The sequence below is a fragment of the Myotis yumanensis genome, unplaced genomic scaffold, assembly GCF_028538775.1.
Source record: "Myotis yumanensis isolate MYYU_CA2020_CCGP unplaced genomic scaffold, mMyoYum1.0.hap1 SCAF_5, whole genome shotgun sequence".
Classification (NCBI taxonomy): Eukaryota; Metazoa; Chordata; class Mammalia; order Chiroptera; family Vespertilionidae; genus Myotis; species Myotis yumanensis.
Genome location: NW_027223756.1, coordinates 89,922,788 through 89,938,905, shown reverse-complemented (window position 1 = coordinate 89,938,905; position 16,118 = coordinate 89,922,788). Strand labels below are relative to the sequence as shown.

At 51.6% G+C, this 16,118-nt stretch overlaps 1 protein-coding gene and 2 pseudogenes across 1 annotated transcript; all 3 read left to right on the top strand.

Annotated features, from left to right (window-relative positions):
- The first annotated feature begins 1,140 nt into the window (after positions 1–1,140).
- Positions 1,141–2,059, top strand: LOC139011108 (enolase-phosphatase E1 pseudogene; annotated as a pseudogene).
- A 7,014-nt stretch (positions 2,060–9,073) lies between these two features.
- LOC139011106 (bone marrow stromal antigen 2-like) lies at positions 9,074–12,318 on the top strand. Its single transcript, XM_070416367.1, has 5 exons — positions 9,074–9,419; positions 10,630–10,705; positions 10,970–11,534; positions 11,806–11,939; positions 12,140–12,318. The coding sequence occupies exons 1-4, from the start codon at positions 9,120–9,122 to the stop codon at positions 11,927–11,929; spliced, it is 1,065 nt and encodes a 354-aa protein (XP_070272468.1). The 5' UTR covers positions 9,074–9,119; the 3' UTR covers positions 11,930–11,939; positions 12,140–12,318.
- A 930-nt stretch (positions 12,319–13,248) lies between these two features.
- Positions 13,249–15,070, top strand: LOC139011107 (bone marrow stromal antigen 2-like; annotated as a pseudogene).
- The last annotated feature ends 1,048 nt before the right edge of the window (positions 15,071–16,118 follow it).

Here is a 16,118-nt window from a genome sequence, read left to right as displayed (position 1 = left end):
GGCGGGTAGCCCTGGGGGAGCCCTTGAAGGTCTGTTATTGTGCCTCCCACACGCAGGCAGCTTTATGTTGTGACTCAGGAGCCAGGGACAGACTGAGAAAGCATTTGCTGAGGACAATACAGGCTGGTACATTCCGAGGATCATGGCCAAGGTATCGAAGATGGTGGCAGAGTTGGGCAGAGCCACAAGGATGGGGGGTAGACACCTCCATGTCCAATTCTTGTTAGTCCATATGCATCTGTTATGAGCCAACCGGCTTTTTTACAAAAGTGCTGAGGCTTTAACCAGTTTGGCTCACGGGATAGAGTGTCGGCCTGCAGACTTAAGGGACCCAGGTTCGATTCCGGTCAAGGGCATGTGCATTGGTTGTGGGCACATCCCCAATTGAAGGTATGCAGGAGGCAGCTGATCGATGTTTCTCTCTCATCAATGTTTCTAACTCTTTATCCCTCTCCCTTCCTCTCTGTAAAAAATCAATAAAATATATTTTAAAAAAAGAAAGAAAGAAAGAACCCAGAGGACTGTCTGTGAAAAACATGGGTTTATGAGGACTTACAAGTTCAACCGCTAAGTCCCATCAGGCCTCAGAGGGGCACACGTGGGGTGGCTGACCCGTGCTGTTGCTTTGACCAACACTGTGTAAGAGCAACACTGCAAGCTGTCCTCTTCCCTGAGGATCTGGCCAGGCTCCCAGCTCTCACAGTCCGCTGACTGATGGCCTTCACTGTCTTCCCGCAGGGGGGAGGGAAGTTGGAGCGGGGGAGGGTCCATGCGCCCACTTACCAGACACAAGCCACACCAGGCCATGAAAAGCACTCTGGGCAGGGCATCCGCTCCCCACTCCACAGTTCTCAGAGAGTTCCTCCTCTCTGCTCATGCCCTCCACGCCGGATAATTTATATTGTGTGACAATCACCACTCTTCACAGGGGTGTAGACTGCCTGGTTCCCAGCGGGCATTTCCCCTCAGCACTGGTGTGATCACTCTAACAGGAGGGGATTCACCAACAGAAGGGCTGGATAGGCTTCCAGAGTTGGACTTTGTAGGGTATCATTGCCTGACATGTTCTCTGGTGTTGGAGAGAGGAAACCTTCAGATTCTTGTGTGTGTTTATTTTTCAAAATACAATCAAAAGTTTATTTACCCCGCGCTGGCTGGAACCGGCCGACAGGAAGCGGCGCGGTGGCCCCTGCGGGCAGCGGCACCTCTTCTGCTCCTGCTACCTGCGCGGGCGGAGATGGGGTGGCGGGCCTCCCCAGCCGATCAGCGGAACCACCGCAGCCAGACCCACCCGAACGCCGCGCGGCCTCTTTGGCTGACCGAGGACTGGAAGAGGGGCGCAGGCCCGGTTAGATGACAGACGTTTTATTTCCTTACATCAAAGAAAAAGTTAAAGAGTATTTGCAGAACACATTGGGAAGAAGAGGAATGCCAGCAGGATGTCGGTCTTTTGAGGAAACAGGCTGAAGCGGACTCCCAGCTGGATGGGGCTGTTCCGATCCCTGCTGCACCTGAGGATGGAGCAGATGACCTGCAACTGATGGTCCAGGCAGCGGCAGATACCGTGAGCCGGCAGGTGTCTCTGGACCGAAAGACGCCGGCACTGAAACAGCTGCAGGGCCACATGTGGAGGGAAGCATTCCTAGCAGGGCACGTGAAAGCAGAGTTCTTTGAAGATGTAGGTCCAGCAGTCAGGAAGTGGAGAGAGGCTGGAATGAGGCGTATATTTATTCTTCAGGGAGTGTAGAAGCACAGAAACTATTACTCGGGTGTTCTACAAAGGGAGATATTCTTGAGCTTGTTGATGGTCACTTTGATACCAAGACTGGACACAAAGTAGAGAGTGAGAGTGATCAAAAGATTGCAAACAGCATTGGGTGCTCAACCAACAACATCTTGTTTCTGACAGACGGGACTCTAGAGGCTGGTGCTGCTGAGGAAGCAGATGTACATGGAGCTGTGGTGGTGAGACCTGGCGATGCAGGACTAACAGATGATGAAGACTTACTACAGCCTCATTACGTCCTTCAGCGAACTGTACCTGCCTTCTTCCACCTAGAGGATTTCCGAGGAGGACCAAGCTGTCTCCACAGAGTCGCCCTGTAGTCTAGTTTTTTTCTAGTGGTAAAAGGAAAGAGAAAGGAAAAGGAAAAGAGAGAGAGAGGAAGAGAGAGGAAGAGAGAGAGAGGAGATAAAAACATCAATTGGGAGAAACCAAGATGGCGGCATAGGTAAACACCAGAAATTGCTGCCTCGCACAACTTCAAAAATACAACTAAAAGACAAACTGGACATCATCCAGAACCACAGGAAGGCTGGCTGAGTGGAAACTCTACAACTAGAAGGAAAGAGAAAAGCACACTGAGACTCAGAGGAGGTGGGGAAGTACAGTGCAGAGGTACGGAGGCGCACCTGGAAAGGGCTGGCAACTGAGGACACGGTTGTCTTTTTCAATCGGGAGGGAGTCTCAAGCTCCCGACTGCTCTGAACTCCAGTTCCGGGCAAGTCTCTGGAGACCCAGACTCATACGGGGAGAAACTGGACTGTCTGTCATCGGGCGGAACTCGAGGGCAGCTTTCTCTCAGAGGTGCTTGCAGCAATTACCCGGACACTGAGACATGGGGCCTCTTAGGGTAGGACTGTAGAAGTCAAGTGGAATGAAGTTAACTAGAAGAGGACGTTCTGCCAGGAAAAAGCGGGAGCCTGCAAGCAGGCCACGTCAGAACAAAGTCTTGCAAGCAAGACTTACTGTTCAGAGGCAGGACTTTCCCCAGCGTGATAAATAGTCCATGAGCACATGGAAAGTTCAGGGGAGGGTGCTCTGCTGCAGGTGGAAAGGGTCTTTGTATAACATAGGAAATTAATAGTGTGATGTATAACTTAGCTCTGATGATTTCATAAGCATGCTTGTTAATCATTGTCACTTGCTGTACTCCATTATTGTTTGCTGTACTCACTGCAATAAAAGCCAGAAGGCATCAGGGAATCTTTGCTACTCGCCTGATCGAGCGGTAGCCCTCTGCTTCTCCGTATCCTGTCGTCTGACTCATCTCCTTGTCACTGTTCATGAAGAACATCAATATAGGACTGAGGAGCAGCCATAGCTGCTTGCTCCACCCTGTTGATCCCCTGAGAACCCAGCCCCACCCAAGCTGTGAGCAGAGGCTTTTGCATATGAAAGGCCTGGCCCTTTGCAATCTGAAAATTACCTAACAAACTGCAGCTGGGTCAGAGAGACCCTGAACTTCCAAAAGAAGGCCCAAGGCCCCACAGCAGCTTGCATTGCTTCACAGCTGGGCCTCATCTGGGCACCTCCAAACCCCAAACAAAGAAGAGGAATCTACAGATATGTTCATAGCTCCTGCTGGGTAGCCTCAGGCAGAGGCTAAATTAGCACCTCCTTAGAGATCCAAGAGCCAGTGTACCCAGTGGTCAGAGTGGGACCATCCAGATTACAACTCCTCAGATCCATAAGGGACACACTCAGGGGGCAGACTCAGTGAGCACCAAAGCCTCATTTGAAGCAAGTCTTGCCCCAGAAGGGTGTCTCCAGCACAGGAGTTCTCCCACTGCAGACACAGCTGATTCTCACTGCCAATTGCCCTGGAGGTCAATTCCTCCCAGTGATAACTACAACAATCAAGGTTTAACTACAACAAGACTGTGCACAAAGCCCACAAAGGGGTACACCAAGAGTGTCCACCTCAGGTAATTGGGGAGGCTGAGCCACTGGGCCCTATAGGACACCTAGCACAGAAAGCCACTCTATCAACACAGTGAAGCATAAAAAATGTGGAGACAAATAAACAGGTCACAAATGACAGAAATGGAGGAAAGCAAATGACTGGATATAGAGTTCAAAACCATAGTTATAAAGTTTTTCAAGAATTTTCTAGAAACTGCCAATAAACTTAGTGAGACCCTCAAGAAATCTAGTGAGACCCTCGATGTTGTGATAAAGGACCAACTAGAAATTAAGCATACACTGACTGAAATAAAGAATATTATACAGAGTTCCAACAGCAGACTAGAGGATCACAAGCATCAAGTCAAAGATTTGAAATACGAAGAAGCAAAAAACACCCAACAGGAAGAACAAAAAGAAAAAAAAATCCAAAAATATGAAGATAGTGTAAGGAGCCTCTGGGACAACTTCAAGTGTACCAACATCCGAATTATGGGGGTGCCAGAAGAAGAGAGAGAGCAAGATATTGAAAACCTATTTGAAGAAATAATGACAGAAAACGTCCCCTACCTGGTGAAAGAAATAGACTTACAAGTCCAGAAAGCCCAGAGAACCCCAAACAAAAAGTATCCAAAGAGGACCACACCAAGACACATCATAATTAAAATGCCAAGAGCAAAAGACAAAGAGAGAATCTTAAAAGCAGCAAGAGAAAGACAGTCAATTATCTACAAGGGAGTACCCATACGACTGTCAGCTGATTTCTCAACAGAAACTTTGCAGGCCAGAAGGGAGTGGCAAGAAATATTCAAAGTGGTGAATATCAAGAACCTACAACCAAGATTACTTTATCCAGCAAAGCTATCATTCAGAATTGAAGGTCAGATAAAGAGCTTCACAGATAAGGAAAAGCTAAAGGGGTTCATCACCACCAAACCAGTATTATATGAAATGCTGAAAGGTATCTTTTAAGAAGAGGAAGAAGAAAAAAAAGGTAAAGATACAAATTATGAACAACAAATACACATCCATCAGCAAATGAATCTAAAAATCAAGTGAATAAATAATCTGATGATCAGAATAAACTGGTGATTATAATAGAATCAGGGGCATAGAAAGGGAGTGGACTGACTATTCTTGTGGGGGAAAGGGGTGTGAGGGATGCGGGAAGAGACTGGACAAAAATCGTGCACCTATAAATGAGGACAGTGGGAGGGGGTAAGGGCAGAGGGTGGGCGGGGAACCAGGTGGAGGGGAGCTATGGGGGGGAAAAAAGAGGAACAACTGTAATAATCTGAACAATAAAGATTTAATTTTTAAAAAAAGAGTAAACTAAAAAAAAAAAAAGAAAGTTAATTTAGAACCCTAACAGGTTTGTCTCAGAGGATAGAACGTAGGCCTATGGACTGAAGGGTCCCGGGATCAATTCCGGTCAGGGGCACATGCCCCTGTTTCGGGCTCCATCCCCCGTGGGCATGCTAGAAGCAGCCATCAATGTTTCTCTCTCATCAATGTTTCTATCTCTCTATCTCTCTCCCTTACTCTCTCTCTAAAAATCAATAAAAAACTTATTTAAATAAATAAATGAATAAATAAAATCTACAAAAGCATATCTTCCCTTGAGGGGATTTTAAAAAAAGGAAGCAGGGGCAGGGGCGGGGGGAATCCTGTCCTGGGAAGGTGTGGGTTTCACCCCCGGCTGCCAGCACTGCAAGCAAGCAGCTGCTTTGCCCACATATGTAAGCTTCTCCTCTTAAAGCTCTTGTGAATTTGAATACAGCGACATGCCAGTTCTTCAGAACTGATCCATCCCATGACTGGGCTCAGAATGGATATCTGCATCCCTTACCTGGTGCTGGGGGCAGACTGGAGTATCTTGGTTTTCATTCCTGCAGTGAATGTGGCCTCAATCAAGGACCTCAAAAATAGCGGTGTGCTGCCCTAGCTGGTTTGTCTCCATGAATAGAGCATCAGCCTGCGGACTGAAGGGTCCCGGCTTCGATTCCAGCCAAGGGCATATGCCTGGGTTGCTGGCTCAATCCCCAGTGGAGGGTTTTACAGAAGGCAGCCAATCAATGATTCTGTCTCATCATTGATGTTTCTCTCTCTTCTTCCGTTCTCCCTTTCTCTCTGAAATAAATATCAATAATTTAAAAATAGGGGTGTGGATGGCCTGTAGCATTTTCAGCTCCCTAGGAATTTGTGCTTCCCCCTCTATAGATTTCTAGGGCCCCACTGTTACCGATTCAAAGTTCATGCACCCAATGCATCAATAAAGGCCAATATTCAAAGCATCAGAGCTTAGAGAAAGAACAGGTATACTGATCAAGAAGGTGCCAGCTGGAGAAGAAGGGGGTCTTAAAGCTCCCACGAATCCATCTCACGAGAGCCCAGAATTCAGGCTTATTTCGTGTCAAGGGAAGGGAGAACAGGCGAGAGGTATGTGACACCTGGGCCCCAACAAGGATCCAAGGAAGAGCACAGAACTCTCTGGTTCTCTTTGTCCCCCAGTTCTCCAGTGACCTCTGCTCATCTCATTAGGTCTTGAGGCTCCCACAAATCTTTGCCAAAAGTTCAAGCTTTCAGCAGAATTTCTCTAATAATTAGCATACCTAGAGCATGACCTGAAGGCCATGGGAGAAATGCAGGCTAGAAATAAGATAGAATCAGAGAGAGCTTTTCCTTCTGTTACACCACCTGCCCAGGGAGGCCCCTCACTGGGCAAAGCCTCCCTGCAGAATAACATAATCCCACCGAGAAGGGAGTAGAGCCTTAAGCTCCCTGAGCACAGGCAGGCGCTGCCAGAGGGCAGGGTGTGTGGGAACATTGCTCATTCTCTCTGTCTCCTGCAGGTCAGAGAGAAGCCATTGCCCCACAGATTTCATAGCCGCACGAACCACACCTGCATACTTTCCCTGCCTTTTGCAGGAAGCTGGCTGCTATGTCAATAAGCTAGGTTGTAGCCCTAGCTGGTTTGGTGCTGGGCATAGAGCATTGGTCTGCGGACTGGAGGCTCCTGGGTTTGATTCCAGTCAAAGGCACATGCCCATGTTGCTGGCTCAATCCCCAGTAGTGGATGTGCAGGAGGCAGCCAATCAATGATTCTCATTCACCATTGATGTTTCTATCTCTCTTTCCCTCTCCCTTCCTCTCTGAAATCAATAAAAATATATTTAAAATGTAAGCTGGGTGGGAGTGTATTATCACAAACATTCCCTGAATCTGGGCAGCCCTGTTGGCTGGGTTGTTGTTTCTGTGGAGGGGAGCAGAGTGTACCGCCCCAAATATGCCTTTGGAGATACTGACTGTTTCAGCTGTTCCTTTCAAGAAACAAAAGCCTCATGAAGAGCCCCGTACTTCTCCCTAACTGCCTGAAAGGATCTAGAAGAGGACCGGCTCCAGGAGAGGGAGCTCAGCACAGGCATCTGTAATTTAATAGGAACTGGGTGGGAAGGACAGACAGGACACTAGCAAGGCCCTCTGATCACAGTCCTATTGTTCAAGTTGGCCCAGCAAACACCTGTTGTCCAAGTCCATGTGAATTGCCTTCCTCCCCCTTTCAAATCCCAAACCACAACTCCCCCTCCCTTTAGCTCTGGGTGGCACCTGAGCCTCAAATGCCCAGTCTGCCTGGGGTTTCTCATGGCAAAATATAAATGTATACTAATAAAAGGGTAATATGCAATTTGGTCATGACGCCCTCACAGTCACGACCAGATATTCTAATTAGTCATGAGCAGTATGCAAATTTACCATCACTACACACAAATGGCCACTCCCATGTGGTCACAACATGGCCTGCAGGTGAGGGACATTGGGGGCAACAAGGCTGCAGGGGAGGGCAGTTGGGAGCGATCAGGCCAGCAGGGGAACAGTTAGGCGTCTATCAGGCTAGCAGCAAAGTGGTTAGGAGTTGATCAGGCTTGCAGGCAGAAGTGGTTAGTGGCAATCAGGCAGGCAGGCAGGTGAGTGGTTGGGAGCCAGCAGTCCTGGATTGTGAGAAGGATGTCCCAGATTGGAGAGGGTGCAGGCTGGGCTGCGAGACACTACCATTAGTGCAAAATTTCATGCACCAGGCCTCTAGTAAGTAATAAATCTGTCATGTGTAATAAATATGTCATGTGCAATAAAGCTGGCTGTTTGCTCCTGTTAACCTGTCTGGTGTTAATTTGATTATTAGTCTAGGCAGAAGAATTTAGAAAGGTGGACGGAAAATGTGTTTTTGTATTCCCCACACTGTGCTCTTCCTGGCATTAAGGGGTCCAATGTCATGGGAGCATCATCAACTTCCTCATCAAAGGTCACAGCACCTGCCTCTTCACTCTCATCACTTCCCCTGAGATTCTATCCCTTCCCTGCCAATCAGACTTTGTCTCAAGTGCTTGGACCTTGACCTGAGAAAAACACAGAAGAAAGGTGGCATAACTGATTTATAGGGAAAACCCACAACTTTCTGCTTGCAGGGCCAGGACTAGTGCGAGGTGAGGAAGGCACTTGCCTTGTGTGCAACATTTAGGGGGGCACGAAAATGTTACTGTTATCATCACCCCATTTTACAGCTCCATGGAAACTGAGGCAGAGGGGACATTGTTTGCCCAGAGTCCCACAGGGAGGCAGGGCTGTTCACACACAGCCTTGGCCTCTGACCTGCAGTGCTGGTCCCGAGTTGGCCCTAAAGTTTGAAGGCTAGCACAGCTCAGCTCAAACAAGTCCTCTCACCCAGGGCTGTGTCCTTGCACCTGGGCTCCTGGTCTGGGAGAGAGGCTCCTGCTCATGAGATGCACAAGCTCCTTGGTGGCTCTTCAGCAAGACCATCCCCATCCTGGTCCTGTGGCTGGTGAGTGGCTTTGAGCAGTCGAGGCAGAAGGATAGTCCTCCTCCAAGACTCCGTGGCCCCTAGGGTCCCCTCTGAGACAGCAGCAGGGATGCTATGGGAGCTCCTGCTGGGTCACTATGGAGAGTGACACCAAAGCCAGCCTCTTGGGTGAGACCCCGACCCTGCCCACTCCCAGTCCACCACTCACCTCTCAGCCTCAGTTCCCCCAGCTGGGGACTGGACCAATGATGCTCTGCCTCTCAGGTCACAGTCCACAGGAACAGGAGCCTGCATGCCCTAGGCTTCCTGTCACTGCAGCTGTCACCTTCGGGAACACAGGAGAAGGGCAGGGACTTACGATGGGGTGTCCTCTCCCACAGGAGCTCATGGGCCAGCACCCAGCCCAGAAGGGCCAAGCCCATAATTTGGCAGAAACAACACACCTAATTTCTGGAAAAGGAAAGTGAAAGCTAAACTGTCCTCTTCCTGCAGATGCCCCATTTTGGAACTTCTCATTGGTTGGCCTAGATCACATGCTAATCAGAGGGCGGTTCCAGCACGTAGAAAGTTCTAGCTTCCTTTCCTTACTCACACAAAACTTCCCCTGCATCAATCTCGATGGCACCCACTTCTCATGGCTACTCCCCACTGCCCACGGATGAAAATCCCAACAAGCTGGAGGACCACAAGCCGCCAGTGTGGAGGAGGATCCTCCAGGGCCTATTGCTGGTAGCGGTAGGTCTGTTTGTGGCGGTAGTGGTTTTGGCTGCGAAGTTCAATAGCCCAGCTTGCAAGGATTGCCTCCTGGCTGAGCAGGAGTGTCGAAACATCACCCACCTCCTGGAGCAGGAGCTGACCCAGGCCCAGGAAGTCTTGCGGGGAACTGAGGCCCAAGCTGCCACTTGCAACCAGACTGTGGTAAGTCACTGCCCCTCCTACAGAAGGCCCTGTGCTTGGGAGGACTCCCAGGGTCTGGGTGCTAGGGGACCCCCAGGGTCTAGGTGGAGATGAAGATAGACCTTGAAACTGCCCCTAGGCCCCTGCCTGAGGAGCCTGAATCTCCCCACCAGGGTTTTGGGTAGCTCTAAACTCCCTCTGGGGTGCCAGTGTGGGACCCCAGAGCACCCAAAAAAGGGGCCTCAGTACCCCAGTAGGATGTGGATGAATCTCCAAACTCTAGGACATTGGTCTAGGGCAGTGGTCGGCAAACTCATTAGTCAACAGAGCAAAATATCAACAGTACAACCATTGAAATTTCTTTTGAGAGGCAAATTTTTTAAACTGTATAGGTAGGTACATTGTTATTAATTGGGGTACTCCTAAGGCTTAGGAAGAGCCACACTCAAGGGGTCAAAGAGCTCCATGTGGCTCATGAACCGCAGTTTGCCGACCATGGGTCTAGGGCAGCTGGGAACTCCCCTTGGGCACAGGCTCAGGGAAGCAGAAATCCCCTCTGGGGGTTGGGATGGGGACCACACCAGACTCTGAAGAAGGCAGGGGCTTTTTTTTTAATTTAGTTTTTATGTATTGATTTTAGGAGAGAGGAAGGGAGAGAGCAAGAGGAACATTGATTTGTTGTTCTACTATTGATGCATTGATGGGTTGATTCTCAGTATGTGCCCTGATCAGGGATGGAACCCACAACCTTGGCATATTGGGATCACATCTAACCAACTGACCTACCAGGGCAAAGCAGGGGCTCTTGATACCTCCACTGCATCCCTGAGAGGCAGCATTTTAACTGGGGTCTTGATGTGGGGGACCTTGAAATTCCCACTGGACATCTAACTTGGGTTCAGAAATCCCACTGTGTTCTGGGTTGCAGGGGACACCTAACTCTTCTTGGACAATAGCCCAGGGGATCTGGACATTTCTCCTAGGCTTTGGGCCAAGAGAGTCTTCAAATTCCTAAAGTGGGGGGGGCTTGAAACTCCGATTTTGAGGATCACACCCTGGGAGGGTGGGAGACAAGTTCAGAGAGGGTTGTCAGGAATCCTGAAAGTGGTTTGGGCCTGAGCCCCTCTGACTCCAGGGCCTGGAGAGGGGCTCAAGGCTCAGGGACAGCAGCCAACCCCACCAGGGACAAGAACCCCAGTTTCCAACACCCTTACTCTTCCTGGCATCCCAGGAGACCCTGAAGATTTCCCTGAAAGAGGAGAAGGCTGCTAACCACAAGCAACAGGAGCTGGTGCAGAAGCTTCAAGGTGAGAAAAACACAGGCCCGGTTGCAGTCAGGGCGTTTGCAGGAGCCGGTCAGGTATTGAAGAGGAGGAAGGGGGAGGGCCTCTGGACTGGGGTCCGGCTAGAGGGACAGGACCAAAGCCAGAGGAAGTAGGAAGGGGCGGGCATGACACACTTCCAAGGTGCACTGGCTCAATGAAGGCGGGCTAGAGGCGGGGTCCTGTCCCGGGGTGGGGCCAGTTGAGGGGCGTGGCTACGGTGCGGACACACTCTCTGTCCCTCCTTAGAGGAGATCAAGACATTGAATCAGTCGCTGCGGGACAAATCTGCGGATCTGCAGAAGAAATCCGCGGATCTGCAGAAAAAATCCGCGGAGCTGGAGAAGAAATCCGCGGATCTGGAGAAGAAATCCGGGGATCTGGAGAAGAAATCCGCGGAGCTGGAGAAGAAATCCGCGGATCTGGAGAAGAAATCCGGGGATCTGGAGAAGAAATCGGCGGATCTGGAGAAGAAATCCACGGATCTGGAGAAGAAATCCGCGGAGCTGGAGAAGAAATCCGCGGAGCTGGAGAAGAAATCCGCGGATCTGGAGAAGAAATCCGGGGATCTGGAGAAGAAATCCGCGGATCTGCAGAAGAAATCCGGGGATCTGGAGAAGAAATCTGCGGATCTGCAGAAAAAATCCGCGGAGCTGGGGAAGAAATCCGGGGATCTGGAGAAGAAATCCACGGATCTGGAGAAGAAATCCGCGGATCTGGAGAAGAAATCCGCGGATCTGCAGAAAAAATCCGCAGATCTGGAGAAGAAATCCGCGGATCTGCAGAAGAAATCTGCAGAGCTGGAGCAACTAAGGTCAGGACACCCACCCACCCCCGGCCACACCCCTTCCTCCTTCCAACCCCAAGACCTAGGATCCCCTTTGGCTCCGAATATTCCCATTGCCCTGGGGACAGAGTTGGAGGCCCAGGCCGGTCCCTCCAGTCACCCAACTCTGGGCGGCAACCGGCCACTCCCCATCCCAGTGACCTGGTGGGGAAGGAGAAGAGATTTTGAGGGGCTTCGAGCCCAGCACCAGTGCAGCCAGACCTGGCAGCCTCCTGAGGTGTCCCCATCTCCTCCTCAGAAAAGAGAATGAGGACTTGGTCTCTGCCAAGGGCCCCCCCTACTTCGGGATCAGCGTCCCTCTCTCTGTGACCGTCGTGCTCCTGTTCCTGATCGCCCTGGCTGTGGTGGTCTGTTGCCTCTGAAAGCCTGCAGGTGAGGAGGGGCCTGGAGAGGGATGGGAGGAGTTATGGACAGTCAGGGTCTGGGGTGGTGGCCTGCCTGGGGGAGGGGGCTGGACGCTGGAGAGAGAGGAATCGCAGTGAGGAGCTGTGGGGCAGAAGTAGAACAGTGGGGACCAGCTATGTTATCCTATTAACCCTGTCTGTTAACCCTGACTGTTCCCTTCTGATTAGGCACATTCTAACCTGGCTGAGAGCTGTTTACCCAAGGACTTGGGGATTAACCTCAGAATGCAGTCCAGGCTCGTTTTCTGAGAGTGTCCTGTCATCTTGGAAAGATAACAACCTGGTCCCAGAGGCGCTCTCTACCATTTGGCCAACAGTCCATCTTAATAAACTTTCATAGGATTCAACCCTGTCTCTGCTTAATAATTGACTCAAGGAGTGACAGGCACTTAGGCCCATCTGTGTCGGGTTCAGAGGGAGGTGTCCAGGCAGGAGTGGGGTGAGGCTCATGGAGGGGTTGGGGCAAGTTCTGTCTGACTCAGCCTTGTTGTCTCTTAGGCCACCACCTGGACTCGCCTGTTTCCCTCTGGGTTTCCCTGACCTGGCAGTTCTGAGGGGCACATGGCTGTGGGGAGGGGACGGTTGGGGGGGGGGGCGGGGGGCAGGTGGCAGGGGGTGGTTCATGGAGCAGCCTTAGAGGTGGGGAAGCATCAAAGTTGGCCCAAGGCCGTCCGCCTCCCACCCCCCACCTCCAAGCCAGGCAGGTCATGAGGTGGGAGGAGGCATCTGTTCTTTGCTGTCATGGTTTCGGGAAGGTAACTTCTTCTGGGGTCTTGGGGTTCCACAAAATAAGCATCCCCTTTGGGGAAGGAACTTACTCTGTAGTTCCTGGAGGATCACTGTGTCAGTCCCAAGCACCTGGGACCCCTTGATGTCTACACCAGCCTCCTTGCTCCAGAATGTTCCCAGAAGCCCACAGGGTTTGGTCAGGTACCACCCCACTGCCTACCCAGCCCTCTTTTCTGATGGATTCACCCTAAAGGACTGTCCACCCTTCCCCACCCCCAACACTGCTCACTCAGTGCTCAGCATTCTAGTCTTATCTCCTCACCCATCTCCTGATACACCTCATTTCTGGGAAATGAAAGTGAAAGCTAAACTGTCCTCTTCCTGCAGATGTCCAGTTTTGGAACCTTTCATTGGTCAGCATAGATCCCATGCCAATAAAGGGGCAGATCCAACACGTAGAAAGTTCTAGCTTTCTTTCCAGACTCCCAACCAGGCTCCACTGCATCTCCCTGGATGGCACCAACTTTTTACTGCCACCCCCTGTGCTCATGGATGAGTACCCCAAGAAGATGGGGGCCGCAAGCTCCCAGTACGGAAAGGGATTGTAGGGATCCTGCTGGTAGTGGTGGTCGGTCTGTCTGTGGCAATGGGCGTTTTTGCTGTCCAGGCCAATAGCCCAGCTTGCAAGGATGGCCTCCCGGCTGAGCAGGAATGTCGAAACATCACCCACCTCCTGGAGCAGGAGCTGACCCAGGCCCAGGAAGTCTTGCGGGGAACTGAGGCCCAAGCTGCCACTTGCAATCAGACTGTGGTAAATCACTGCCCCTCCTACAGAAGGCACTGTGCTTGGGGGACTCCCAGGGTCTGGGTGCTAGGGGACCCCCAGGGTCTAGGTGGAGATCCAGATAGACCTTGAAACTGCCCCTAGGCCCCTGCCTGAATTTCCCCACCAGGGTTTTGGGTAGCTCTAAACTCCCTCTGGGGTGTCAGTGTGGGACCCCAGACCACCCAATAAGGGGTCTCAGTATTCCCAGTAGGATGTGGATGAATCTCCAAACTCCAGGACATTGGTCTAGGGCAACTGGGAACTCCCCCTGGGCACAGTCTTAGGGAAGCAGAAATCCCCTCTGGGGGTTGGGATGGGGACCCCACCAGACTCTGAAGAAGGCAGAGGCTTTTTGTTGTTGTTGTTGTTGTTGTTTTTATTTGTTGATTTAGAGAGAGAGGGAGAGAGAAAGAGGAACATTGATTGTTGTTCCACTCATGGATGCATTCATTGGTTGATTCTCAGTATGTGCCCTGACCAGGAATAGATCCCACAACCTCAGCATATTGGGATGACAATCTAACCAACTGAGCTACCTGGCCAGGGCAAGGCAGGGACTCTTGATACTTCCACTGCATTCCTGAGAGACAGCATTTTAACTGGGGTCTTGATGTGGGGGTCCTTGAAAGTCCCATTGGACATCCAACTTGGGTTCAGAAATCCCACAGTTTTCTGGATTTCAGGGGACGTCTAACTCTTCTTGGACAATAGCCCAGGGGATCTGGACATTTTTCCGAGGCTTTGGGCCAAGAGAGCCTCCAATTCCTAGGAAGGGGGGACTTGAAACTCCCATTTAGAGGATCACACCCTGGGAGGGTGGGAGGCTGTGGCCATTCTTCAGGGTGACTCAGGTTCAGAAAGGGTTAGAAGGAATTCTGAAAGGGGTTTGGGCCTGAGCCCTCTGACTCCAGGGCCTGGAGAGGGAGTCAGGGCCCTGGACAGCAGCCAACCCCAACAGGGACAAGAACCCCAGTTTGCAACACCCTTACTCTACCCGGCATCCCAGGAGACCCTGAAGATTTCCCTGAAAGAGGAGAAGGCTGGGGGTGACAAGCAACAGGAGCTGGTGCAGAAGCTTCAAGGTGAGAAAAACACAGGCCCGGTTGCAGTCAGGGAGTTTGCAGGAGCAGTTCAGGTATTGAAGAGGAGGGAGGGGGAGGGCCTCAGGATTGGGGTCGGGCTAGAGGGACAGGACCAAAGCCAGAGGAAGTAGGAAGGGCGGGCATGACACACTTCCAAGGTGCACTTGCTCAAATGGCGACAGGTCCTGTCCGGGGGTGGGGCCAGTTGAGGGGCGTGGCTACGGGGTGCGGACGCACTCTGTCCCTCCTTAGAGGAGATCAAGACATTGAAACAGGAGCTTTGGGACATATTCGCAGAGCTGCGGGAGTTGTCCCCATCTCCACCTCAGAAAAGAGAATGAGGCCATGGTCTCCGGCAAGAGCCCCACCAACGCCAATGGCCTCCCCAAATCCGGAATCACCCTCAGTCTCTCCTTAGCCACAGTGCTCCTGCCCCTGAGCCTCCTGGCTCTGCTGGCCTGAGGAGGGGGCTGGAGAGGAATGGGAGGAGTTAGGGACAGTCAGGGTCTGGGGTGGTGGCCTGCCTGCGGGGAGGGGGCTGGGCTCTGGAGAGAGAGGAATCGCAGTGAGGAGCTGTGGGGCAGAAATAGAACAGTGGGGACCAGCTATGTTATCCTATTAACCCTATCTGTTAACTGTGACTGTTCTCTTACGATTAGGGAAAGCGCATTCTAACCAGGCTGAGAGTTGCAGGCCCAGGGACTTGGGGATTAACCTCAGAATGCAGTCCAGGCTCCTTTTCTGAGAGTTTCCTGTCATCTTGGAAAGATAACAACCTGGTCCCAGATCGGTTGGCAATCCATCCCAATAAACGTTCATAAAATTCAACCCTGTCTCTGCTTAATAATTGACTCAAGGAGTGACAGGCACCCAGGCCCATCTGTGTCGGGTTCAGAGGGAGGTGTCCAGGCAGGAGTGGGTGAGGCTCATGGAGGGGTTGGGCGAGTTCTGTCTGACTTGGCCTTGTTGTCTCTTAGGCCACAACCTGGACTCGCCTGTTTCCCTCTGGGTTTCCCTGACCTGGCCAGTTCTCAGGGGCACATGGCTGTGGGGAGGGGACGGTGAGGAGGAGGCCAGGGGCCAGGTAGCAGGGGGTGGTTCATGGGGCAGCCTTAGAGGTGGGGAAGCATCACAGTTGGCCCAAATCTGCCATCTGCCCCCACCACCACCACCACCACCGCCGCCGCCAATCCAGACAGGTGATCAAGTGGGAGGGGGCATCTGTTCTTTGCTGTCATGGTTTCGGGAAGGTAACTTCTTCTAGGGTCTTTGGGTTCCACAAAATAAGCATCCCCTTTGGGGGAAGGAACTTACTCTGTAGTTCCTGGAGGATCACTGTGTCAGTCCCAAGCATCTGGGACCCCGTGATGTCTACACCCAGTCTCCTTGCTCCAGAATGTTCCCAGAAGCCCACAGGGTTTGGTCAGGTACCACCCCACTGCCTACCCAGCCCTCTTTTCTGATGGATTCACCCTAAAGGACTGTCCACCCTTCCCCACCCCCATCAGTG

Bases quoted from the DNA above. Each gene is read 5' to 3' on its own strand.
- LOC139011106 (XM_070416367.1), top strand. From the start codon at position 9,120: ATGGCACCCACTTCTCATGGCTACTCCCCACTGCCCACGGATGAAAAT. The intron at 9,420-10,629 runs GTAAGTCACTGC...CTGGCATCCCAG, and splicing joins CCACTTGCAACCAGACTGTG to GAGACCCTGAAGATTTCCCT. The intron at 11,535-11,805 runs GTCAGGACACCC...TCTCCTCCTCAG, and splicing joins GCAGAGCTGGAGCAACTAAG to AAAAGAGAATGAGGACTTGG.